The sequence below is a fragment of the Xiphophorus hellerii genome, chromosome 11 (genome assembly GCF_003331165.1).
Source record: "Xiphophorus hellerii strain 12219 chromosome 11, Xiphophorus_hellerii-4.1, whole genome shotgun sequence".
NCBI classification, from domain to species: domain Eukaryota; kingdom Metazoa; phylum Chordata; class Actinopteri; order Cyprinodontiformes; family Poeciliidae; genus Xiphophorus; species Xiphophorus hellerii.
In genome coordinates, this window is record NC_045682.1 from 10,563,023 (window position 1) to 10,588,149 (window position 25,127).

At 38.9% G+C, this 25,127-nt stretch overlaps 2 protein-coding genes across 6 annotated transcripts; both read left to right on the forward strand.

The window, feature by feature from the left end:
• The first annotated feature begins 428 nt into the window (after positions 1-428).
• On the forward strand, positions 429-13,631 carry LOC116728531 (dixin-A-like). Of its 5 annotated transcripts, none has more exons than XM_032576719.1 (21): positions 429-692; positions 1,419-1,545; positions 2,578-2,703; positions 3,102-3,333; positions 4,160-4,261; positions 6,546-6,646; positions 6,726-6,829; positions 8,136-8,219; positions 8,464-8,517; positions 8,649-8,699; positions 8,784-8,888; positions 9,048-9,101; positions 9,211-9,285; positions 9,666-9,737; positions 9,836-9,901; positions 10,386-10,535; positions 11,508-11,571; positions 11,668-11,764; positions 11,965-12,073; positions 12,330-12,409; positions 12,487-13,631. In XM_032576719.1, exons 1-21 carry the CDS (start codon positions 630-632, stop codon positions 12,494-12,496), a joined length of 1,926 nt encoding a protein of 641 aa, XP_032432610.1. In that variant the 5' UTR covers positions 429-629; the 3' UTR covers positions 12,497-13,631. The 5 variants fall into 5 exon arrangements, with proteins under 5 accessions (XP_032432610.1, XP_032432612.1, XP_032432608.1 ...); XM_032576717.1 differs by having other exon boundaries at positions 430-692; positions 1,416-1,545; XM_032576718.1 differs by having other exon boundaries at positions 430-692; positions 1,416-1,545; positions 9,214-9,285.
• Positions 13,632-14,811: 1,180 nt separating this feature from the next.
• On the forward strand, positions 14,812-23,957 carry dlat (dihydrolipoamide S-acetyltransferase (E2 component of pyruvate dehydrogenase complex)). Its single transcript, XM_032576711.1, has 14 exons — positions 14,812-15,227; positions 16,853-16,954; positions 17,061-17,185; positions 17,291-17,453; positions 18,193-18,319; positions 18,488-18,681; positions 19,517-19,646; positions 19,743-19,810; positions 20,836-20,949; positions 21,239-21,346; positions 21,462-21,580; positions 22,537-22,699; positions 22,786-22,922; positions 23,012-23,957. The coding sequence occupies exons 1-14, from the start codon at positions 14,973-14,975 to the stop codon at positions 23,139-23,141; spliced, it is 1,935 nt and encodes a 644-aa protein (XP_032432602.1). The 5' UTR covers positions 14,812-14,972; the 3' UTR covers positions 23,142-23,957.
• Positions 23,958-25,127: the final 1,170 nt, after the last annotated feature.

Sequence of the window (25,127 nt, forward strand, 5' to 3'; positions counted from 1 at the left end):
GTTAATAGGAGGCAGTTACTTTTTCATGGACAAGTTGGCTTTCATAATTTTTTTTAACTTCCTCATGTTATCCTTGTAAAATAAAATATTTTTTGATGATCCGACATTTGCGAGAGAAAAAACGAAAAATAGTTTAAATCTGTCAAGATTTCTACTATTTTAGAAATAGTAGAAAGATAAAGAGTTTTCACAACTCTTTATCTTTCTTGTGCAATATTTGATTAATTAAATCTCACTAAACACATCCTTTTGCTTATTTCATACATTCTGTGCATAAAATACCCAAGAATTTGCATTGGCTATCTAGATTTAGGTGCCAATCCTCCTCTAAGAGGGGGCGTAAATTTTCCCTGTATTTTGGTAAATAAATTCAAAATATGAATTCCGGTCGGTCAAGTGTTTTATTGTGAAACGTCACCGGACGTGGTCGTTGTTACCATGGCTGACTTGATGGCAGGTCTACTGTCCAGAGTAACGGCAGCAGCCTGCTCGGAGCCATCAATTGTCTGGCTCAACTGACCTTTGTTTGAGTCCGGCAGTGGTTAGTAACGGGGGTCCGCCCGTTGTTCAGGCTAGTGCTGTGACAGTTAGCTGGTTAGCCGTCTTTAAATGGAGTTTCTAGTTAAAAGATGATCGCTTCACTCTCAAGAGGAAGTTTGCTGGATGAGGTTCTTCATGGGGGCTACAATGAGGTAACCCAGCGTTGCTGATTCTGTGTTTGGTAAATTTGCTGAGCCAATTAGCAAGCGGACGTTGCTTACATTTTCAAAGCTTAAAAGCGCGTGCGCGTTCCTTTATACGAACAATATAACAATAAGTTTAGTTTTTTTTTTTTTTTTTTAGATATGTCAATCTTGTACATGCGAGTAACATCGCGAGTGTAAATGTTTTCTTCCAACCAAAAAAAAAGTTGATACGAGACTTAGTAATAAAGTATTGATAAAGTCATCAATGATTCTAAATGTATAATATGTAGTTGTTAGGGTATATCCTTACTGGAGCTCTTCAATCTTACTTTAGCTAAGGAAGCTCAATAACACAGGAAGCCAAACCTGAAATTACCTCTGCTGTGTGTAAAATGTGTGCCTTGTTTGTGATGCGTCCTGATGACAATGAGCTGTCACATGAAGCATCAGTAACGATCAAATTTGTTAAAGCTGATGCGTTGAAGGAATATTTAAATCAGGAGTAAAACTTTAAATAAGGGAACTGCAGGAGCGAAAGCAAAATTGAAATTATTGGAACAATAGGCTGACCTTCCTCCCCAGCGCCCTCCCTCTGCTCTGTCCTAACATAAGCAACAAAGGCTCTTATTTGTCTGAGCTTCATGTGGCCCCAATCACTAAGCCCTGCATCTGTGTGTATGTGTCTATCTGTGGTGTGTTGGATGTGTGCATCTGATTGCTGACTTGCAGCAGCAGCTGGCAGCATATGTTTCCTGGGTGAACTCTCAGCTGAAGAGGAAGCTGGGCCTACAGCCCATTGGAGACCTCCGGCGTGATCTGCAGGATGGCGTTGTGCTTGTTCAACTCATAGAGATTGTTGGTAAATGTACACAGATTCACACATGTGCTGATATACAGTACCACATGTTGAAGTAACTCAATTGGGGAAAAGCTTCAGCAAAACTCATCATTGTTTTTGGTTGGATCTGTCTAATATGATGTAATTTTCAGTGAATCTATGAGATGAGCAAAACAGTTTAGAAAATGTAAATCTAAGTATAGTGGTCCCAAAAATGTCTGCTTATGTCATTCTTAAATGGTCAGAATCATAATTTCTAATTAAGCTCAAGCTTTTTGTTTTTTATGTCCAGACAAGCGTACACCTGTGCTGCAATTTGCAACCATTTTTCAAAAAGCACATGGTATTTGCTGCTCAAATCGTTCATTTATTATAGTCCAAAAACATTTGTTGAGCTCATAAAATCTGAGTGCCTTTCAGGCTTTAAAGTTTTTCTTTGTTTAGAGATTTTGAAGTTTTGTCTAATTGAAAAAATAGATCCGCTTTTGCAAACGTCACAAGTTTTTGGACTTAAGACAATCAAATAAAATCCAGTAAATGGCCATTACCGTGACTGCTGAAGTGGATGACACTATCTTCAGTCATCCACTTCCTGATCTCCAGTATCTCCAGTATCTGGAGTTTGAGACCTGTAGCTTAGCATTTCACAGACTACTTCGCATGAAAACATCAGCAGCAGAAACAAGGAGTTAGTTTACCAAACACTGCAGCAATGAGTCAGATATATTTTTAGAAGCTTAAGGCTGTCCTGCAAAAACTCCTGTGTGGACAAAATGTTTGTTGCTGTCAAGAAAAATTGACGAGAAGGAAGGTAGTGTGCTGTTTTGCTGCATTTTTAAGCTACTCTCTTTTCAAGGTCACAGAGTGCACTCTTTTTTTTCCTTTTGGTTGTCTTATGTTTTTATTGAATTGTCAGAATGGGATTCACATTTGGCAAATGCCTTTTCAGTCACTTGGATTGTGTGAGAAGGAAGTTTTGATTGGGACATGATCACATCCCTCAACATAAAGTCCCTAATGTTCTTTATCTGTGCTTTTTTTTTATTATGGCAGCTGGTGAGGTTCTACAGGGAGTCCACACACCTTCACTGAACAAAGAGGAAAGCAGAAAGAATGTGGAGGAAGTCTTAAAGTTCATTTCCTCTAGAAACATACGCATGCCACGCATATCTGCAAAAGGTAAAAGACAAGTAATTATTTTTACACAATGTTTTTTACACAGCTGTTGTTTTTATATATCTAACCTCGCTGACTGTCAGTTTCAGTCATAGACATGCCATTATAAGATTATCTCACCTTGTCTGTCTTGTTTCTGCTTTGTTCTGCACACACACTTGGTCTCCTGTCTTTGGACAATAATAGAAAAGCTGATATTGCTGTATTGTGCTGGTGGAATGCGGTGAACAAAAACTAATTTCTCTGATAAGTTATTCTGCTTGGTCTCCTCACTGAGACTGAAACTGTATCTTTTGACCAGGCTTTTTGTAAGGAGACCATTTACCAGCATAAAAGAAAAACAGAAACATTTTTTATGGTTGACAGACATCTGCATCACAGGCTTGGTTTTGGGTTTTTAGACATCGTCGATGGGAACCTGAAGTCCATCATGAGGATTATTCTGGCTCTGGCAGCCCATTTCAAACCTTCAGCCAGTCAGAGGGCTGCAGCTTTAGGTGGGAGGAGCTTAACTAGAGGAAACACAACCCACAATCCTCTCTCCACGGTTGCTTTGGCTCAAGGGGCTGCTGCTGCTCTGGCATCTGCCCGCCTGGACGCCTCACTGCCAATACGTTTCGCACGCATCAACAGGTATGCCAGTGTTGTTGACTGTAAGATAATCCCGCATTGTAAAGAGAAACTTTTAGAAATGCCTTAATGTACCTTAGTTGCTTTTGGATCACTATAACTTAAGCCTTGCGAATCTGTACGTTAGTCTTAATTTCGATTTGAGGTCTGATGAACTTGACCTTCTGATTTCCTCCTGTCTGTCTTCAGCCTGTCTGTCTTCAGCTATAGATTATTATAAAGATAATCTATAGCCAGTAATGATTATCAAATGATTATAATGTGACTATGTCCAACATAAAAATGTCTGACACCAAAGTAGACACAAAAAAGGGCCTATTTTCTCTTATAACATTTTTCATTGGTCACGTTTAGTTTTTTTGTCAACGTTCTGTACAGTGGCCTTGACTTACCTGGTGTCTTTATATAAATAGCTTAAGTAGCTGAAGTTGTAAATGCATCCTTTCTGAATCATTTTATAATTTCTCAATTATGATCATTCAAAATCAGCTAGTTTATTTTTAGATCACCAGTTAGAGCATTTTAACTCTAACTGGTGAGCATAAAAAAAAAACTACCCTGTAATTAGTTTGCCATAATTTGTTGTTTATCCTGGTCTGTTTGAGCCTACACCTACTTTGGCTTTACTCATCTAAACCATCCAGATACAGATCTACTGGGTCTCAGAGCAACATCCTCAAAGGATTTGCTGACCTCTAATGGACAAACAAATAATATCAATTGATTATCCTCCATTTGAGCCGAGGCTCATCTTTCTTATTTATAGATGATGAATCAGACAGTCCTTACACATAATTGGATTATTTTTATTTTGCGTGTTGTCTTCTAGTGGCTGGGGGTTAGATGGAGAAAGGAGCATATGTGTTCGTGCCCTGGTCCAGCAGTATGAAAGAGGAGTCACAGATGAGCAGGAGAATCCTCATCTCAGCAGGTAATTTGCTTCAGCATAAAATCAAATTACTCTTCTAAGAAACAATTTTCCACTCTGTAGTCATTCCCATTTCTCATTTGATTAAAACAGCCATGGATGATGTCACGATAAATTCGTCACAATAAGCAATTAATTTTTCTTTACTTCATTTTGTGTTGAGAGAAGTAGGAAACCTAACAGTCAAGCACCATATCGAGGGAATGAAAAGCTCTTTGTAGGGGACTAATGGTCTGACTGCAATTTAAAACAGTCTAAATAACTACTTGTGACAAAAATTATAATTAAGTAAAACAAGAGTTCTGGCAGCAATCAAGTAGTTGTTGTACCTGCACTATCATAAAAATGCAGTCATATCTAGCTTGTATTAGGAAAAGGATTGTAGCTGTATCGACTGAAATTATTTTCAAAGTGAAAGTCCTAAATTATTTTGAAGTATTTCAATCCCAGTCAACTACAGGGCTAAATAAGAATGATTGACCTCAAATGCTATTTCTCATGTTAAGCAATTAATTGTCATTAAAACATTTTTTTATAAGAAACATTAAAATTATCTGACGTGCATTGAGGCAAAACAGTTCTTGGATTTAACAGAAAAAAATAAAAATAGGATTTTATTTGCTGTAGTCTTTGACACAGAATTATTGAAGGAGATTAAAAATAGTTGTGAGCAAATCTTGCAGATGTGAGCAACAACAGCCTAAACCCATCAAAAGAATATATTTAGTTTCTTTGTGACTTAGAAAAGTGTAGGGGCTGATTTGATTGAAGTTAACAAACATGGCTCCTGTTTTAAAGAACTTTGTGCTACTTTAAAATACATACCTTTTGTTTGTTTTACCTTTGCTCACAGTTACTTTTTATTTTCCATATTTGTCACTTTTCAGACCCTAACCTCAGAGCATGTTATGTGATTCATTATTGTCTGTGTGTGTGTGGGGTGTGTGTGTGTGTGGGTGTGTGTCTGACAGGGCATATGACTTTTGTCTTTGTCCCCTAAGCTTTTATCTTGGTTGGATTTGTGTGCGTTTCCTCAGAGACATCTGAGCTAACCACAGGACTGATACTTGAGAAAAAGAAATGATTTGTCTTTATTTTCTGCAGTCACATGCTGGTGTGAAGTTTTGTTTTCCAGCGTTTTACCCGTCGTGAAAATAACGGGTGAAAACCAGTGCTTTTATTCCAAGCTTGCTGCCTTCTTAGAGACCATCTCAGACTCACTATAACAATCCTTTATTAGATGTTTAGGTTAACAGGGAGATACTGCGCAATGCCAACTGTATCGGTTGCCTTGGTAACTCTTGGCTATCTGGAGGGCAGGGGGGCGGGGCTTGACAGCATACAGATACAGAAATTGTCATGAGTTTCTCGAGATCCTAAGGGCTAAAACAGAGGAAAGGAGTGAAGTGTTTCGTGCTGGCCGGACTGTCTGCAGCCCACTATGGGGGGAACCCAGATTAAATGGTAAGCCGAGACACAGAGGCTCTTTGACTTTCAAAATTTTAAGCAACTTTAACTCAGATAAGATTGAGTTTAACTAGTGCCTGTGGCTTTTCCATGTAATGCTCTTTTCTGTATGGTTTGTCTCTTTCTGCTCTTACGTTCCCACATTTATAAAATATATTTTTCAGCAAAAAAAAAAATATTTATGCAAACTGACTGCAATCAAAGAACACAATATAACATGGAAAATGACTACTAACTTGTTTTTTTATATTGCATTTGCAATACTGATAGAGTCTGGTTTGTGACATGCCTTATTAATTTGAAAATCCAGACTGTAACACAGAGTGGTGTTCTAGACTGCTTTCACAACATTCAGTTTGCCTGTGGGCATTTTTTTTGTCAGGTTTGTTCTGCATTGATTGGTACGGTTTTTCAATCCTCTGGCTAAAAGCTAACAGAATTGCCTTTGGCATCGGTGAAAATATGCACATCACAAACATGATTAAAGCCCCTTCTCTCTGAGTATTGCATTGAATTTGACTACAGCTTATTATTTTGTCCTTATAGTTGCTGTGTTGATGGGTTACTTACTGTTTTCACAATTGATTCTCCTTGAATATTTCACTATCGAGTGGTCCACATGCACCAAAAGGGGTCCAGAGAAGTTGGATTGGTTAGGGTGCCGATGCTAAACCTGTGACGGCCTGCCAAATTAAGCAGAAATAAGTTACAAAATCAGAAAATTCCACCACTGGGGATAGACTCGGATACTGCCAATTCATTTGGCCAATGAAACATTTACCAATAGATAGATTAATTAGTGTTTTTTGTCTCTCGTGAGCCTCAGCTCCGTCACTCCACTGCCGTCACCAAGAAGTCAGCAGAGCAGCAACTCTGACCGACAGGCGCATGACAGCCTGCAGCAGGAGCAGGAGAGCAGCGGTACGTCCTGTCGAGCCTACAGTGAGCATCAAAACATATTCACTTGGCCTGTGTAACTCATTTATATGTGTGCTCGTAGTGGAGTCATCTAATGCTGTAGTACAGATGGCACTGGAGGATTCTCTGAGTGAAACCTTGGAGAAGGAGGTTCAAGAGACACGGAAGATGGTGTCTGCCCTACAGGTATGGCGACGAGGATGAGGCGATAACATTCCCTTCTTTTAACAGTATTAAAAGATGAGGATGATTTTATTGTTATCATGATAAAGGTGTCAATCAGTACTAAAGTTATGTTGATTTATTCTTTTGCATTAGCTGAAACTAATTTGTTCCCACATTGACGATGAGATGTTTAAGCCTGTTGAGAATAATAGTTAACAGTTGTTTATATACGACAATGGTCCATCTGTTTTTTTTTTCCCTCTGATTTGATACGTTTCTACACAATTCTTGATTTAATAACGCAGCTCTTATCCAGTGATTTCACACTGTAATCACAGAACTGCAAGAATGTGTAACATTTCTTAAGATTTATCGATCTTTTATTGCAGTAGCTAAATCTCACACTGAAGGTAATTTATGTCATGAAGGGGAAAAACGTGTTACAAAAAAACTGTTTTTAACACTTTCAATTATTATTTAAATTATTATATTATTCCTAAGTGATCATGATGTCATGCGCTCTTCCAAAGCATCATATACCCATTGTTTACCATTCTGAACAATGGGCATAATATTTTCTTTTATATATCTTTTGTATGAAGCCGAACCCACCTGGAGCGTTTTTTGCTGAAAAGCTTAATTTTACTCTCATGTGACCGTTCTAGTTACGGCCTCGGCTCTGCAGGTTTACATTTATGATGGTAGAACAGAAAGTGGTTTATTTTTTCTTCTTTTACTGCCATACAACCAGTGGTCATCCATTGTTGCTATGGAGGTTTTGGTCGTCCTAAGGTGCAGCTCGTTGCAGCGGTTTTCTACCAGTGTGTGATGGCAAGAGAAACATGGTGCCTTGTCTATTCTGGAGGCCAGAATCTAAGAGAAATAGACATCTGAATCATTCCCTTTAACTTTAAGCCATTTAACTAATTTGATATGTAGACTATAAAAAAAATACTACCTGGATTTTTATGTAATGGTGAAATTGTGCCTCTGCATTAAAAGATGGAATTATTTTAATTTCTTCAGCACACCTTTACCAGAGGTGCCAATTAATCCAGTTGGCTTTATGAGGAGATTCAAACATAGTAAAACAAAAAACAAAACATTTTTTTGTTTTACTGGAAGTGAAACAAAAAATGTCATGTCTGAAACCTAATTGTAAGACCTTCATCTTTAGCTGTTTTTTGTTTCATTTGCTTGGTTTTTGTATATTTTGCACAAACTTAACTTCACTTCAAATAAAGGATAGTTTGTCAGCTAATGGGTGAGTGGCTTCACCGCAAAGTACAAATTGGTGTCACATGTTAGGCTGTGGGTGTTTTTCCAGTCTCTGTTGCTGCATGGCTCTCTCCCTGAGGATGAACAGGACGTTTCTTTGACATTGGAGCCAGTCAATACTGAACAACAGCTGGTAGGTTTTAGTTTACTTGATTTATTTGTATTTTTTAACTGTTGATTTGATTTTCTGTTTGTCTGACTCTTTTCGGTCTCTATTCTGAATCTCTTGAGGTTTTTTGTGCTCGCTGCAGATCACATTACTTTTTCCTGAGCCATTTGAGTATGCGCGTGCTTGTGTATGTCACAGAGCGACACGGATATCAGTTTCCTTTTATTCTCCCTCTGTTGTAGTTCTCACACACCTTTTTCTCTTCCAGATAGTCACTCGCAGCCGTTTGGATCAGAGTATGGAGGAGGTCACAGAGCTGAAGGTACACAATACGTTACCTTTTTTATGCTAATATTTTATTTGTTTCATCTGTTAGGAACAAGATTTTTGTAACTACAGACCTCACTCTGGCATTAATGTTTAATGCCTTATGTTCTTTGCTCCTCGTGTTAGAGAGAGCTGTTGCTCTGTAAGCAGGAGATCAGAAACCTGCAGGCAGTTAAGGTGAGTCGAAGCAGCATTTTTTATAATGTTTTAAATAATTTTTCGATTCAGGTCTTGACTTTGTGTTTGGTTCTTATTGTGCAGGAAGCCCAGCAGCAGAGGCTGTGCACTCAGGAAGCATCTATACTGCAGATGAAGCAGGAACTTCTCCGAGCTAGCATGACGAAAGATGAACTCAACATCCACCACGTAGGAAATGCATTCAGGCTTCTCTTAAAAATTCTTCTCCCTTTTCTTAATTATGATCATGGAAAATCATTAAAACACTGCACCTAAAATTGTTTCCAAAATGGTATTTATGAAGATGGTTTAGAAGTAATTCTCCTTTTCTGTAATAATGTGCTGTAGGCAGAGCTGAAGTGGAAGCTGGAGGAATGCAACAGGCTGTGGGGTGAATGCAAGGTGACAGGCTTCAATACAATTCATTTTCTTTAATTAATCTTGCTTGTCAACATCAAATGAGTTTGAGTTGAATAAAGAATCTAATATGTCTTCTCTATGTGGCTGGAAGCAGAAGGATGTCGGCCAGAAGGACAGGTTACTCCAACAGTTCAAACACAAGCTAGAAGAAAGCCAAAAACTCCAGGTATGTTAATTTACTGGATTGAGGGGTGAAGTGAACTACTTTAATAATTCAGACATTATAACACCCTGCTACAAAAGTTACAAGTTTCTCAGCAAAAGTAGTAATGAAAAATGCGTAATGGCTTCAGGGTCACTGGTAGGGCTTTGAACTTTCATCCTGAGATGGTTAGAGTAGAGTTATGCATGAGGGATGTCATAAAGTTGTTAAAGCTTGATGTGTCTCAAAATGCATTTGATTTCTTCCTCTTTAGAACTGTATGACAGGTTTTAGACATGCCAACATCTGTGAAACAATGAACGGGGAGACACCAGCGAGTTATTTATGGTCAATCTTTATACATGAAATGTTCCCAACTTTTGGTCATGTGACTTTCTTTATAGGCTGAAGCACAGAGAGAGTTGGAGCATAAAAATGACATGCTACAGGAGCTAATGAGTAGAAATCTGCAAGAGGTAACGCTGTTTCTGTGCTTTGCTGGGTGTTTTTTTTTTTTTGCTGCCATGAAGAACACACCCATTCTACCTACAGCTATGTTTTTTTTCTTTATCAGATTCCAGTCAGCGCAGAAAACAATGGATATTCTTACTCTGGAAACCCAACTCCTTCGGTGTCAGGTGTAAGTATTATCTCTCTTTCTATCAGTTGAATACTGAATAGATTTACTGTATATTTCATTTATGTCATATTAAGGTTGACATGGTCCTATTGCCCATCTCATATCAAAATTTTGTTCTGTGAGCCACACATGTTTTTACGTCTTACAATCAAATAAGAAATCTTAACATGGAACGGGGAGAGGGAGAATCTGCTGCTCTAAACTGCCTCAGGTGGTAAGCACAAACTTATGAATGTTTTGGACTGGATAGCCTCAACCAGTTAGAGAGAAAATCCCCAACACACACTTTATTGCTCAGATGAATGTTGCTAATTGTCACTTTTTTTTTTTCCTGAAATACGAATTGCATATGACATAGAAACACTCACGAATGGCTCAACTTGTATGATGAGCAAAGACAAAGTGATCTGTCCGAGATGGGTTCATGGTGCATTTTCACTGTGGCTCTGTGGGCTGAAAGTGTGTTTTGGTTTTGCTCTGCCAGCAAGCGGAGGAGGTCCAGCTGCTCAGAGACGCGCTGAGGAGCCTGCGGAACAACTTCAGAGACCACGACCCGCAGCACCATACACTAGACACCCTGGAGCAGGGAATAGTGTCACTCATCGACAGACTGCATGTTGTGCATACTCACAGGGTATCACATCTTCAAACAAATGTCCTGGTTTAGGAAACTATATTTGAAAAGTACATTTCTGGTAAAAGGTTTACATATAGATGCATATTTGTTTACACTCTTTTAAGCTTTTAAACATGGTCCATTTCCAGTAGGGTTGAGTTTGGTGCCCTTCCAGAAGCATAATGTTGGCCCGCTTCTTCCATTCCAAAACCACTTTCGATGTGCGTTTGGGATCGTCGTCCTGTTGGATTACCAAATTATCCATGTTTTCAATATCTAGCTGTCAAATTGAGGCGATTTTGAAAAATTTATGAGTGAACTTCCTGTCTTGTTATTCGATCCACCTTTCTCAGCTAAAATCCACTGCTGAACAAGCCCTGGACATTATGGTACCACTGCCATGTTGAACAGTAGGCATATTGTTAGTAGGTTAAAGCCTCATCTTGACCAAAATTCTCGTCACCTAAAGGCATTTGGCTTATCTGTGTGGACAGTTGTCACTCTTTTAGTCAATAGTAATTCAAACTTTAATCCACTGTGGAAAGCTATGCTAGTGTTGGAACAGTTTCCAATTCATAGAAGACTTCAGCTTCAGTTGTTAATCTGCGAGTAACTGTCTGGGTCAAATGGCTGAAATTGGGGTTAAATGCGATATTCCAGCAGGATGACATATAATAGCTTCATTAATGACCTCTCAGAAAAACAGACATCCAGCTGAAAGTTTGTGGACTGCTTTCATGTTATTATTATTTTTGTTATTTTTCATATATGCAGCCTTTTCATAACGACCGAAGCCATCACAGTTACGTGATTGTGCTATAAGATGGCACTTTGTCCTTGGAAAATACACAATACAGCCGTTTATAGAAAATACACAGTAAAATCTAACACAATGTCATTGTTTAATGCATTATTATGCACCGTGAAAAAAATAATGTTTTTGAGAGCGATTTAATTACACTCTGAATATTTTTTTCTTTCCATCTGTAGGGCAGAGGGAAATCGCCGAGACGGAAAGGTCAGCACACAGATTTGGACTCTTGGACCTCCTTCCGTAAGAATCTCTACTCTGTAGAGTCACAAATTGTAATTGTGACGAAACATTTCTACCTTAAAACTTTTCTCTAACTGAAACTGCTGTTTGCTGCAGAGAGTTGTCAGTCACAGAATGGTTCTCCTCCTTCTACAAAAATCCTTTACTTTACTGGAAAATCCCCAACACCCTCCATGATCAATATTCCCAAGAGGTTTGTGTCTTTGTTTGTTTACAATGAAATATATGTTTTCCTTAATGCTAAATAAGAAAATATAGCTTCTGTGTACCATTCGTCAATACAACTGATCCTGTGAATGCACTACAAATAGAACATACAATACGCAAAATGATTCAAAATGTCATAAAAAAACGAGAAAAAATGAATTCTTTTTCTTGACATGCGTTATGCAGGCTGGGTGAAGTAACTCTGAAGGATGTTAAGGAGGCTGTTGATCGAGAGGGAAACTACAGGTACCACTTCAAGGCTCTGGACCCAGAGTTTGGCACTGTAAAAGAGGAGGTAAGTCTAAGACGGAGAGAAAGATAAAGACAGGACAACAGTGGGCCACCGTTTACTAATGATGGTGGCTGCATGTATTGGCACCCCTCATAAAGATGTGTTAAGTTTTAAAATATTTTTTATAATAACCTAAACCTTTTATCACTAAAGTTTAGTTTGCTAAATATTGTAGGGAGTTTAACTGGAAACCAGCTGAATTTAGATGAGACTGAGATTGAGCATTTCAGCAGGATGAAATGTTTCGGGTTTTCTCCAGGTGTTCCTGGATGGAGCAATTGTTCCAGGCTGGGAGGGAAAAATAGTGGCCTGGCTGGAAGAGGACCACGGCGATGAGAGGTAATAATCACCGTTGTGTCTCTCAGCCATTTTAATTACTCTCTATGACAACAGACTCACTTTCTTTTCTGTTTTAGACCTTTGTAGATTCAAGCGGAGCAGCCACAAAATATGCACAGGGTTGGAGACTGGACAAAATTAGCACATTGTTGTCAGAACATAGGATTTTTTGGATTATTAAATATGAACTGAATATCCCTGCAGTCTGTGCAAATATCTGACAGCAAGGAAATTATAAGACTCTGTGCCTTACAAAGGAAAACTGATTTTTATCATGTTCTTAATGCTGCCACACTATAACTGCTGTAGAAAAATAGTCGAGAACATTCTTTTGGACCAAGTGGATTAGAAACTACTGTACTGAGGCTTACATGGAGAATTAGAGGAAAAACAAATATTTTTCAGTTATTTATGCAACTACATTAGCTCTTGTTTAAAGAATATGAAATTATAAACTAATTAGAAAAAAAATCTATTAGAAAACAGAACAATGTGTTTTGCTACTGCTTGGAAGACGGAATAGATAGGATGAGACAAAACAAATTTATAGGAATTTGCCTTTTTTTTTTTTTTGTGGGACAAACCATTTTGTCCTACAGTTGCAGTTTTGCATGCCACCTAGCGGAAGTAGGAAGCATTTGCAGAGAACAGTTACAGTTGTATAAAGAAAAAGCCTTAAAGTATCTGAACTCATTGTCATTGGAAGAACACATGTAGAAATTTAGACAAAAAGGCCTCTTCCCATACCTAACTCCATTTTTTATAATGGTAGACTATATCTCTTAATATTTTGAATAAGATCATATTTATGTTAATGGTTTATTTGTCTAGAGATTTTTAAATAAAACAGCCTTTTTTAAGTGTCAGATTTTAATGTTAATTCAAAGCAAACTTTAGTTCTTTAATAATTAACCATTCCATTAGTTATGTTGTTTATTTCTTTCTGTGGAGGTTTGCATATTTGTGGAAAATTCTGACTGATCTCTCACTAACAAGCCAGCTGAAACAAGTCGGTTTTGTGATCACATGTATTTAAATGCCATGACTGCATGTACAGTAAAATTGTACAATTTTCTGGTGAGATGGTATTTATCAATTTGTGGTGTTGAGATTTTTTTTTTTTTTTTTTTGCAAAGTATGGATATTTGCATGTTTGGGGAGGAAAAGCCTTTGAATGTTTCACATTTTGAAATAAAATTTTTGTATGCCGCTTTTTAATGTGCATTTGCATCTATAATTCTGCTACTTTATTAATATTTTTTACCAAGAGCTGTATTGTGTTGTATGCTTACTTGCATTTAAGAAATTCTTTAATCAGAGATTTTTTTGCAACTTATTGTTGCCCAATTTATGGTTACACACAATTGTACTTCAAATACATCTACAGAATAAATAGGCTAGAAATATTTTATTTAATGTTTTATTCTGTTATGTTTTAACTATTTTTACATTTGCTCATCTGTGCGAATGAAGTGGTGCCTTGACATTCCAATAACAATAATCTTTTTATTTTTGTTATGTTAGAACCACACAGTATTTTGGTAAGTTATACTGTGGGCCAACACAAGATGGTTCATAACTGTAAGAGTTGCATACAGTTTTCAAATTTAAACAGAAATTAAAATATTGAGCATAGTCTGTTTAGCCCCTTTAATGCTGATACCCCTAATCTAGTGCAAGTACTTAAAGCTTTGAACATCTCCCTAGGCACAATACAGGGCAGCGGCAGGCATACTGAAACATGGCTGTCCACCTAAACTTATTGTAGTTCTGGAAGAGGGGGGGGAAGCCATATAATGTCCTATTTGCATTATGCTTCAGTCAGTCCATGTGTAGGAGAGAGTAAACTAAAGTTGAGTAACTAAAATTGATCAGAGAAAATGCATCAGATGAATTCCTCCATGTAGTTCCATTTTAATTTATTTTACGTTACAGCAACTTTCAATGTATTTTATTGGGATTTTATGTGACGGAACATGACAAAGTAGTGAATAATTAAGCTGAAAGAGAACATTTTTAGGTTGTGCTGTTTTGTTCTATGGGTATGCCATGTTTACTGCCACCATGTGCCTCCTAGTGGTATTGCAGTAAACTAACTACAGCTTTTCAATAGTTTATTGAAAACTATTCAATAAATGTACTATTTACTATTATATGTGTATACACACATATAAATTATGTGTGTATTTATACACACATAATATTGTGTGTATTATATTACACACAATATTATATTGTGTGTAATATTCACAACACAAACGTGTTGTGAATATTATTTTTTCAATTACTGTGTTTTGAATTCTACCTTCATTTTCAAGCTTTGGAGATTATTGCAAGACTAAACTTTGGTGACCGACATTTACGACACCTCCTCTAAAGACGTTGTCGTAAGCTGCAGTCAACCACAGCCGTAAAGCGTTGTGTTTTGGACTGGAGGAGGTCATTAGAAAGTGAGGAGGAAGGAGTCCGGGCACAGACTAACTCGGTGCCAGCTAGTTTCTGATGCCGATGTGAGGCAAATACATTATCTAACATCCCTGTGTAGTATTTCAAGCGCTGCGAAATGATTCGTTTAATTCTCCGGCTCAGACCGTCCGCCGGGTTCTCCTGTGCCCGTGCCCTCCCGGCGGGGCCTTCCAGGCTCGGCTCTCGGTCTGTGCCCGTCACCGGCTGTCTGAGGCGGCTCCACTGCGGAGCGGGCTCCCGAGTCGTTTCCCTAGGTTCGAGTTTCGGTCACAGAACGACTCTCCTGCGGTGTCCTCAGCTGGCTGGTGGCTTTCAGAGCAGCCGCTTCTACAGTCTCCCTCCTCACCAGAAGGTAAGGTTACCTGATCGGTTGCTATAGCACCGAGGCTCACGGTAGCAGCTAGCAGCGGAGAGCTGTCACACCTGTACGAGTCGTGACGCGGCGTTTCTTTGTAATAGCTGGATTTGAAACCATCAAGTTGACGCAGCATTATGTCGGCACGAGAGTTTAAACTTTGTAATACGTTGTGTTTGTTTGTTAAAACGATAAACTCTGACCTTAAAAGTGGGACGTACAGCGCCTTGCCAAAGTATTCAAACCCCATGTTAGCTTCTTTTTTTATTATTATTCTTAACATCACATAACATCAATGTTTTTGACAGATCAACGCAAGTTCATATAGTAGTGAAGAAGAAAAATGATATGCAGATTTCAATTTTGGTTATAAATAATGTACAAACTGTGGCGTGGATTTACTTCCACAACTGGTATGCATTTAGCTTCATTCATGTTCTAATGTAAACTGACCAGCATCCCCGCTGAAAAACAAAACAAAACAGAGGAAAAAAACATCCCCACAGCATGAGGCTGCTACCATCATGTTTCACTATGAAACACTGCATGAATGATGAGTTTCATAGTGAAACTCATCATTCAACTTCAGAATGATGAGCTGGATTGATTTTCTGTTAAGTATAGTAAGTATAGTCCTCATCCATTTCCTTTGATTGGGCCGTTCCAAAAAAAAAAAACAAACGACAAATTGCTTTGATTTCAACCATGTAGGTTTGAAACTATGTTTTGCATTGTTGTCCTGCTGGAGTTTGAACCTTAAGGCTTTTTTAATCTGTTACAGGCTTTTTTTTTAAGGACCTGTATTTAGCTCCGATGCTGGCCATTTACATAAATCATAGCTTTTTTGTAATAAATATTTTTATAAATATTTTGCGTATGGAAACATTTACATTATTCTGTGAGTTTCTGATGTTTTTATTCCACTATTCAGTGTCACTTTATGTCAAAAGTAACCTACTTTTTATCTAAATGCAGTGCCAGAAGAATCGGTGTTTTTAAAAAGTCTGCTGTTCAGAAAGAATTCAGATTAATTAGCAGGGATTTGATTTAATACTTTTACAGAAAATGTTTTTAAGCATCAGTACTTGGGTGAATCTATTCTGACTTAGAATAAAATCTTGATTTAGAAAAAAATAACTGTTTCATTCAATTTATTTTCAAATTCTTTAATGTGAAAGAGCAGTCAATATCTGTCCTTTTCTTAATTAATATGTTATAAAGATATTTTAATATTCCAGACATTTTCAGGTGTTCCTGTTCTGCTTTTCAACATTCAGATTTTCTATTAAATAAATCATTTATTTTCTCTTTAGTGTAATGTAGGTTTATTTTGGGAAATCTCCCACTCTCTCCTGTCGGCTTCGCAGCTGGCAGCTCTTTCTTATCTCTGCTATCAGATGTCACTTGACCCGAGTAGCCACCGTAAAGTCTGCAGATGTGATGAAATCGGACATGTGGGCCATTTTATTGAACAGTCAAATGAGGCGATGATGACGCTGCAACTCTGCTCACAACAGCTGACATTATTTACAAATCCTCTATGATGAGATTATTATAACATGATGGGTTTTTTATGTGTATTCCTTTAGATGACTTCCCTGTTCTTTCTTGTCGTTCATCAGGTGGAGCTTCCTGCTCTCTCGCCCACCATGCAGACGGGAACAATCGCTCGCTGGGAGAAGAAGGAAGGGGATAAAATCAGTGAGGGGGACCTTATAGCTGAGGTTAGCTGCTGTCTTATTGTATATAAATGTAAAAAAAGCAAAAAACATTTCAATACAATCCAAAAGTATACTACATACTTCACTTTTTATTTAACCACCTTTGCAGGTAGAGACAGATAAAGCCACTGTGGGCTTTGAGATGCTGGAGGAGTGCTATCTAGCAAAGATCCTGGTCCCTGAAGGCACCAGAGACGTCAATGTTGGATCAGTAATCTGCATCACAGTTGACAAGTCAGTGCTCTGTATTTATATCGATTCATGGCAAACTTTCTTCTCATTCAGAAAATGACCAAATGAGGATCTAAATGAAATGTCTGTGCAAATTTTCTCCTCCAGCCCAGAGCTCATTCCAGCATTTAAGGACGTAACATTGGAGTCTGTTAAATCTGCTGGTGCTGCTCCTTCATCTGCAGCTTCTGCTCCTCCTCCTCCTCCCCTTTCACCTGCCACGGCTCCGCCTCCTGCAGCACCAGGCAGCTCTTACCCCCCACACATGAAGGTAGGTGTACTCTAACATCAAATACCATCAGGTGTGCACTAATAAGAGGGTGAAAGTGACGTGAAACTTCTGTTTACAGTCACAGCTTGTGTCAGCTGAAGAGTTATAAGGGTGGATTCTCTGTATGTGACTCACGCTTCAGTGAAAAAGTATTCATGCTACTTGTGGCATTGGAATGTCTTTATTTTTTATTGTCCAGTTGCCTTCAGATACAGATAAATACAGACAGAGAAGCACAGTAGACGGTACAGGAAGAAAGTTGTTGAAGTCTTAAGCATTTTTTGGTTGTAAAACATCCCAAGGTTTGAATGTGTCACAAAGAATCTGTAAATGGGAAAAACTGCAACTTCAAATGAGAAGCAGCTGAGAACCCCATTAAAGCTCTGGAGGAGCCGCAGAAATGCACAGCTTAGGTGGGAGGGCGTCTCAAATTAAGCATTTGAGTTTTTATTCATGCCCTCCATAACTCTGGCTTTTATGGAAGAGTGGCAAGAAGCCGTACAAAAATAAACTTTACAGTTTGACAAGCTTTTGGGATGCTACTCTTTTTTTTTTTATTATTGCTTTCTTTCAACTTTATACTTTCACTGCTTGGTGTTTGTGTAACAAATGAAATACATTAAAATTTGCGGTTGTTATGTGGCAAAATGGGACTATTGAAGGGACAGGAAGTTTTTTCTGACCGATTACAAGGCTCTGAATTTGTGCTCTCTAACCCTTTGGCTGTTGTCTACTACAGATTGCACTTCCTGCACTCTCTCCCACCATGACAATGGGAACAGTGCAGCGCTGGGAGAAGAAGGTTGGAGAAAAGTTGAGCGAAGGAGATTTACTGGCTGAGATCGAAACTGACAAGGCAACTATTGGTAGGTCCAAATGGAGTAGGAATCAAACCTGAATGGTGGGTTGGGTTGATTTGTACAGATGTATTAAACAAAATGTTTTTTTCCATCTGTAGGATGAGAAAAAAAAACATCCTCCAGATGTTTTTTTTTCAAATTGCATGAAAATTAACATCTCCTGTTTCTGCGCAGGCTTCGAGGTGCAGGAGGAGGGATATCTGGCTAAAATCCTGATATCAGAGGGAACTCGGGATGTTCCTCTGGGAGCGCCGCTCTGCATCATCGTAGAGAAAGAAAGTGACATCGGTGCCTTCAAGGATTACGTAGAGACCGGGGTGGGAGACGTGTCCATGCCACCTCCTGCTCCCGCTCCCACTCCTGTCACGGTGGGACATTCATAAAGTTTCTTCTCACTGTGTTTACACGTGGATAAAAATCAACACATTTCAGTTATATAGGTTAATTAGGGGTTGGCGATGTGAGAGCAAAGCACTAAGTTAATTAAGCAAGAGAATAACATTCTGCATCTTCGTAGAGAAAGTTATGAATACCTGGAAACATAAGAGAATCTGCTTTGAGTCAAATGATCAACAGGTCCTATCAAAACAGGAATCTGTCCATAGCTGTTTTTTGCACTGTTCAGACCCATCAGTTGTTAAATAGGTAGAATATACACTAACTCTACCTTGATGATGATGTTGTTGTTTACCTTATAACAAAAATTAGGTTTCTTATTAGGCCATCCACTATGAGACAGAGCACACTTGAAATCAGAGTCTTGTTTTATTTTGGTATTTTACTACATCACCCACCTTTCTGATCAATGCATTAAAACAAACCCAGGTTTCTCTGTGATACAAAGTGTTTTTGTCAAGTTGAGCCAATGTGTAATTGAAAGTAGATTGATGAGCGTTAACGTAGTGAGGATGCCGACTGATATTTACTTTTTTTATTGTATAATTTTCATTATGTCCAATAGTCCACTTCTGCATTTTTCTTCAAAGCATTTTTTGCCCCTCTTTCTCAGAGGTATTTTTAGTACTGATCAGATTGCTGAGAAATCTGACCAGTGATCATGTGCTCTGTTTCTGGTTGGGGTTTCTTACTTTTATTCACAAAAGTTTTTTTTTTGTTTTTTTTATACGGCATCATGAGAGGTCTTATCCAGATTGCTGCAGAAACTGACTAATATCAGGTTTTGTTTCTGGATGTTTGTTGCAGGCTCCAGTTCCCAGTGCTGCTCCAGCAGCTGCCGCCGCCCCAGCAGCACCCAGGAAAGGCCGCGTGTTTGCCAGTCCACTGGCCAAGAAGCTTGCTGCTGAGAAAGGAATTGACCTGGCACAGGTCAGCGGTAGGTAACCGAGGCTAACCGAGCTAACTGTGGGCAACTTTGATGTTATTACAAAGAACAATGTAATCATGGTACTTTTATTTTGTTTTCATTCAGGATCTGGTCCTGATGGACGCATTACCAGGAAAGATATTGAAAGCTTTGTTCCACCAAAGGTTGCTCCTGTGAGTGAAGGCCAGCTTTGTTTGTTTAAAGAATTTTTTCTCTGCCTTTTGTAAAGCTTTATTTGACGAGTGTAGTTGATTCAAATTTTTTTCTTAATATCTATAGTATATAAATAATAATGAAAAAGAATGGCCAATAATTTAATCAGGAGTCGAGGTGACATCATAGAGCAGTAGGAATGAAACAAGGTTGATTATTATTTACAAAGATAAACAAAATTGGTGCTTAGATTTCAAACAAACTTTATCAACTTAAATTACCATTAATTGTAGCTGGCTTTGATAAAACATCAGTCTGTATATCCCCAAATTATTGATGACTAACTGAATAAATAAAAAATCAATTAATCAAAATCAAGCAGGGATCTGTAAGCTGTTGCTCTGGGGTGACAACAAAGTCCTGGAATTGTTTTCAAATCTAAAGGCATTGGAAGTGCTATTCTTGTGGTATATGACAAGAAATGGATTCACATAAGAACTGTGATTCTCAGTTTATTTCGATTGAGAATCTAAATAAAATGTCCCAAAGTCACTGGAACGTATGTATGCGAGGAAAGCACCACAACAAAGCGGAAGCTATAAAAATGACAGAAAAACATTTGGACTCATTTAGGTTTTCACCAAATAAATTTCGAGTTGAAACATGGCTTCAAAAATTGGAATCAAATTACGTTTACTGTAATTTGTTCAGGCATGCCTTAAGCGTAACGTTTCGCTCTCTCCCGCAGCCTCTACAGACTCCAAACATATTACTGAAAATACAGTTTTTACACCTTTTCTGCTCCCTCTGTCTATTTTACCCTCCTGGTTATGCAGTAAAGCGTTCAGTGATGGAAAGAAAGATTGGATTTTAAACCAGTCAGGGGTGGTCAAAAAGTCAACATCCAATTTCGCTTTGGTTTTTCAGGTTAGATTTTGGTATCTAACCTGTTTTTATTTGCTATTCTTTATTTATTTATCTTTTAAGTGATTAAACTGTTCGTGCCTTAATGTTTTTCTGCTGATTAAATCCTTTCCTCTGGCAGACTGCAGCTGCTGCTCCCAGTCCCGCCGCTGTCGGAGCCGCTCCTGCAGCCGCTGCAGCTCCGGCTGCTCCAGCTGGCACCTTCACAGACATCCCCATCAGCAACATCCGCAAGGTGAGAGCCAACACCTGACTTCTACTCCCTCCGTGATGACTTTCCGCTCTGCCGGCAGCCGGGCTTTAGGACGGCCTCCTTCTCCATCGGCTGCGTTCAGAGCTTTGAAGTAAACACCCTGAGGAGGTTTCACAGCGATACTTTGTTATCTGTGACCTGCGCTTCCACATTTTGCCTTACAGGCAGGCAACTACATTTATCAGCCCAGACTGGATATGCACACCTCTTACGTCTCTCTGTGATGAATTATGGATCAGAGCTGAAGTGCGTATATCTGTCTGTCCTCCAGGTCATCGCTCAGAGACTGATGCAGTCCAAGCAAACCATCCCGCACTATTATCTCTCTGTAGATGTTAACATGGACCAAGTGCTTGAACTTCGAAAAGAGCTCAATGAGGTTAGTGCAGCTTCTAAGCAGTCATGCGAGGTACTTTTTATTTTTTTTATTTTTTATGCAACACGTTAAATTACTGTTGAAATGAGCAAGTGAACATGCTGTCCCCGCTCTGCAGGAAGTGAAAGCCCAGAATATCAAGCTCAGTGTGAATGATTTTATCATCAAAGCCAGCGCTCTGGCCTGCCTCAAGGTTCCTGAGTGCAACTCCTCCTGGATGGACACAGTCATACGGCAGTAAGTAGAAACAAGAGTTAATTTTCGTTCAGATGTTGGCATTGTCATTACTTAAATGTAATTGAATTGAATTCCCATTTTAGCCGTCTGTTGTTTTAGTTAACTAAATTACCAAATAGCGACGCAACAAAGCAAACTGTCACCCTCCTAAGAGCAGAAAGTCAAAGGTTAATTCTTCCATTAAGGACATTAACCCTGAAATTGAACTGTTGTCTACAGTTTGTCAAACAGAAAAGTGACACTTTAAAATTAAGTATATTTCTGAGGACTGAATTGTCCCTTTTTTCTTTTTTTTTTTTAAGTACCACTTTTGGATTATTTAATCCAAAATAATCTTTTAAGAACCGTAATATAAGAAAAGCATTTACAATTTTGTTTTCTTTCTTTCTTAATTTAAATGATTAAATTAAGAATTCTATCATTTATACTTGAACAGGCTTTTCCTGTTCCTAATGCTAAAAGTTGAAGATTCTAAACATTCCTAAACCTCTCATACTAGAGATTAGCACAGCTAACATTGCAGAAATAATTTCAAGAGAATACAGAATCGATCATTCTCTCTTGAGATTTTCAAAAGGCTGCCAACATTTCCACATCCAACATTTTCTAATATGTATAAATTGGATGGTACAGGTATTTAAATAAAGGAAATTCATGAATGATTATGACAATATTTGGAAAAGTACATTCATGAATTTCTGTGATCATTTTTAAGAGAAGATTTTTAAGGGTGGGGCACAGAGCTAATGTGTTTTAACATGCATAACAAATCCCTTAGTAACTTCCCTGTGCGTGCATTTCCAAATAAATGTTTTATCCACCAAACTCCTCAACCTTAATAAATCTATAAGCAAGTTAGAATTTGCAGCTTCATATTTGAGCCAGCAGAGGGCACTCTGATGCTTTTCTGGCTCAGAAACACATCGATTACGTCACTATTGACTGCTTTTCTCCAGGAATCACGTGGTGGATGTGAGTGTGGCAGTGAGCACCGCCAGCGGTCTCATCACGCCCATCGTTTTCAACGCCCACATCAAAGGCCTCGCCGCCATCTGCTCTGATGTGGCGGCTCTCGCAGCCAAAGCCAGGGAGGGCAAACTGCAGCCTCACGAGTTCCAGGTGCATCGCCTTATCAGCTGGAATCTCATGTTCTAATCATATCCATTCATTCATTAACTAACATTTATTAATGTTACGTCTTTTAGGGAGGAACATTCACAATCTCCAACTTGGGGATGTTCGGTATCAAAAACTTCTCGGCGATCATCAACCCGCCTCAGGCCTGCATCCTCGCTGTGGGAGGCTCCGAGAAACGTCTGATGCCCGCTGACAACGAGAAGGGGTGGGTGTCATGGCAACAGCTGCTTTGATAAAAACGAACAAAATGCTTATAATGCAAAGCTAACCCCGGTCGCCCTGGCGGTTTCGCAGGTTCGACGTGTCCAGCATGATGTCGGTAACGCTGAGCTGCGACCACCGGGTGGTGGACGGAGCAGTCGGAGCGCAGTGGCTAGCAGAGTTCAGGAAGCTCCTGGAGAAACCGGTCACCATGCTGTTGTGATCAGACTGAACCGCCACAGAGCGGCGGCAGCGGGCGCAGAGCTCACACTGAGGAGCTCTGGTTGGCCCGGAGCCTCGTGTGACTGGCTGGCCTGCCATAAGGTCACTCCCACTTAGCCCGACAGGGGAAGAGGCAGAACTCACTCCGATTTCCTGTCTGTCCATTTCACTGTCTCTCCTAGCTTTCCTTCCTGTCACTCTCTTTCACTATTTTTATTTATTTTGGCCCCATCCTACGAGAGACCGGAATTAGGCTTTAGGAATCCTGGAAAAAAGACTTTATGTCGCTAAAATACAGAGAATATTTTACAAAAACAAATGTTACATGTCTATCCACTTAGCATATTAACCCTAAAACCAGTGGGTGTGTGTATTTCTGCAAACTGTTATGTGTCACAGTGAACATGGTAAAATATAAAATGAAATTGACAGATAAACGGGCCAAATTTACACACACACACACACCTGCATTCAGTGGCCATACACATACAGTTGGAATACTTTATGCTTTTTCTGTGGGTTAAAACTACGGGGTGTGTATAATAATAATCACTGTGGAAACACACGGTGTTGTATATTTATGTATATGGTGTTGAACTGTTTGGTTAAAGTAACCAAGTTCCTTAAAGACCTCACCATAGAAATGACAAGCTCGTCTAGCTCTGAGGGATAAGAGACACGGAAATATTTTACCAATTTCTCTCCATTTTGTTCTGTAGTGTCAAACATTTTGTTGATCTTGCAGCTAAAACGCACAAACCCGGTGCTGGATGTTGTTCATAACAGCAAAGGAATAAATTGGGAGATTCTGACCTTCTGCACAGACTCTTTTGATTTGGTTCACAAAGATGAAGTCGTCGTTTTAAATGTCCGGTTACAGGTTCATTTTTAAGGGTTATTGAAAAGTAAATTTATTTCAAGACAAAGTCATACATTTCAACAATTGTTCAGTTTTAATTTTGACAATTATAGGTTATAGGTCATGGCAAACAAAATACAGTCTCAGAAAATGAAAACGTATGCATCCTTTTGCATTCAATACTTGGTGTGTGCTGCTTTTTGTATCAGTGTTGCATGGCGTGGATGTGGGGCAAGTAGGGTGCCAACTTCCTACTACCAGAGAAAAAAGAAACCAAGTTATAGAAGACCATTTCATTTTATCGTTTTCTATCTGGTGCTTGTGTGCCTCCCCTTTCTATAGTGACCGTAGGCAATATGACCCATATAAAGAAATACCTCTTAAAGGCACAGTTGGTACTTAAAAACCGTTTCAGGCGATTGCCTCGTGAAGCTGAGTGAAGAGAGTGCCATCAGTCTGGAAAGCTGCTATCAAACAACAGTTATTTACTGCAAAGCTTCACGTGTGTATGTCTGAAGTAATAACATCTAACCTAGAGAATAAAGTCAATCCAGTGACTAGAAAGGTGTGTTTTAACATTTCAGTACTTCTTTCTTACAGTATTCTACTCTATCCCAACAGACAATGGTAAAAAAAAAAAAACTCTTCTCTGTGGACAATAGTACTGGGATACTAGTAGTAGTTCATGGTAGAGCTGAGCCTTGCTACGCACTGGTTGCTCGTTTTAACCCTGTTGGTAAAACTTTGAATGCTGAAAAATCTCCACATTTTTACTTCACATTCTGCTCTGTTGCCATGTCCAGTCAACAAGACATTTCAGATACTGTCTCAATTAGGTGACAAAGTAAATGCGCTGTATCTCCAACAGTCAGGGCCGTGCAGAGACCTCTGGAGGGGCAGGGGCTCAAATTTAAAAATGGGGCACATTGAACAAAAACTCTGTACAACAACATAGCAACAACCCATATTAATCAAGAATCTAATTACGTCCTACTATACCATTGCCATCATGTGGGGACAATGCAAAGCAAATGTAGTGTATATTTTCCCCAACAGGTATAAAGTTGCTGTTTCTGCAGCTGACAGTCCTGGAGGGCTGAGCTGAGCTGAGACTGTAGCTGTTAAACA

Excerpts from the sequence above, each read along its gene's own strand:
- LOC116728531 (XM_032576717.1), top strand. The coding sequence starts at position 630 with ATGATCGCTTCACTCTCAAGAGGAAGTTTGCTGGATGAGGTTCTTCAT. Across the intron at positions 9,902-10,385 it reads CAACTCCTTCGGTGTCAGGT|CAAGCGGAGGAGGTCCAGCT; the intron begins GTAAGTATTATC and ends TTGCTCTGCCAG. Across the intron at positions 11,765-11,964 it reads ATGATCAATATTCCCAAGAG|GCTGGGTGAAGTAACTCTGA; the intron begins GTTTGTGTCTTT and ends TGCGTTATGCAG.
- dlat (XM_032576711.1), top strand. The coding sequence starts at position 14,973 with ATGATTCGTTTAATTCTCCGGCTCAGACCGTCCGCCGGGTTCTCCTGT. Across the intron at positions 21,347-21,461 it reads TTCGAAAAGAGCTCAATGAG|GAAGTGAAAGCCCAGAATAT; the intron begins GTTAGTGCAGCT and ends CCCGCTCTGCAG. Across the intron at positions 22,923-23,011 it reads CCCGCTGACAACGAGAAGGG|GTTCGACGTGTCCAGCATGA; the intron begins GTGGGTGTCATG and ends GCGGTTTCGCAG.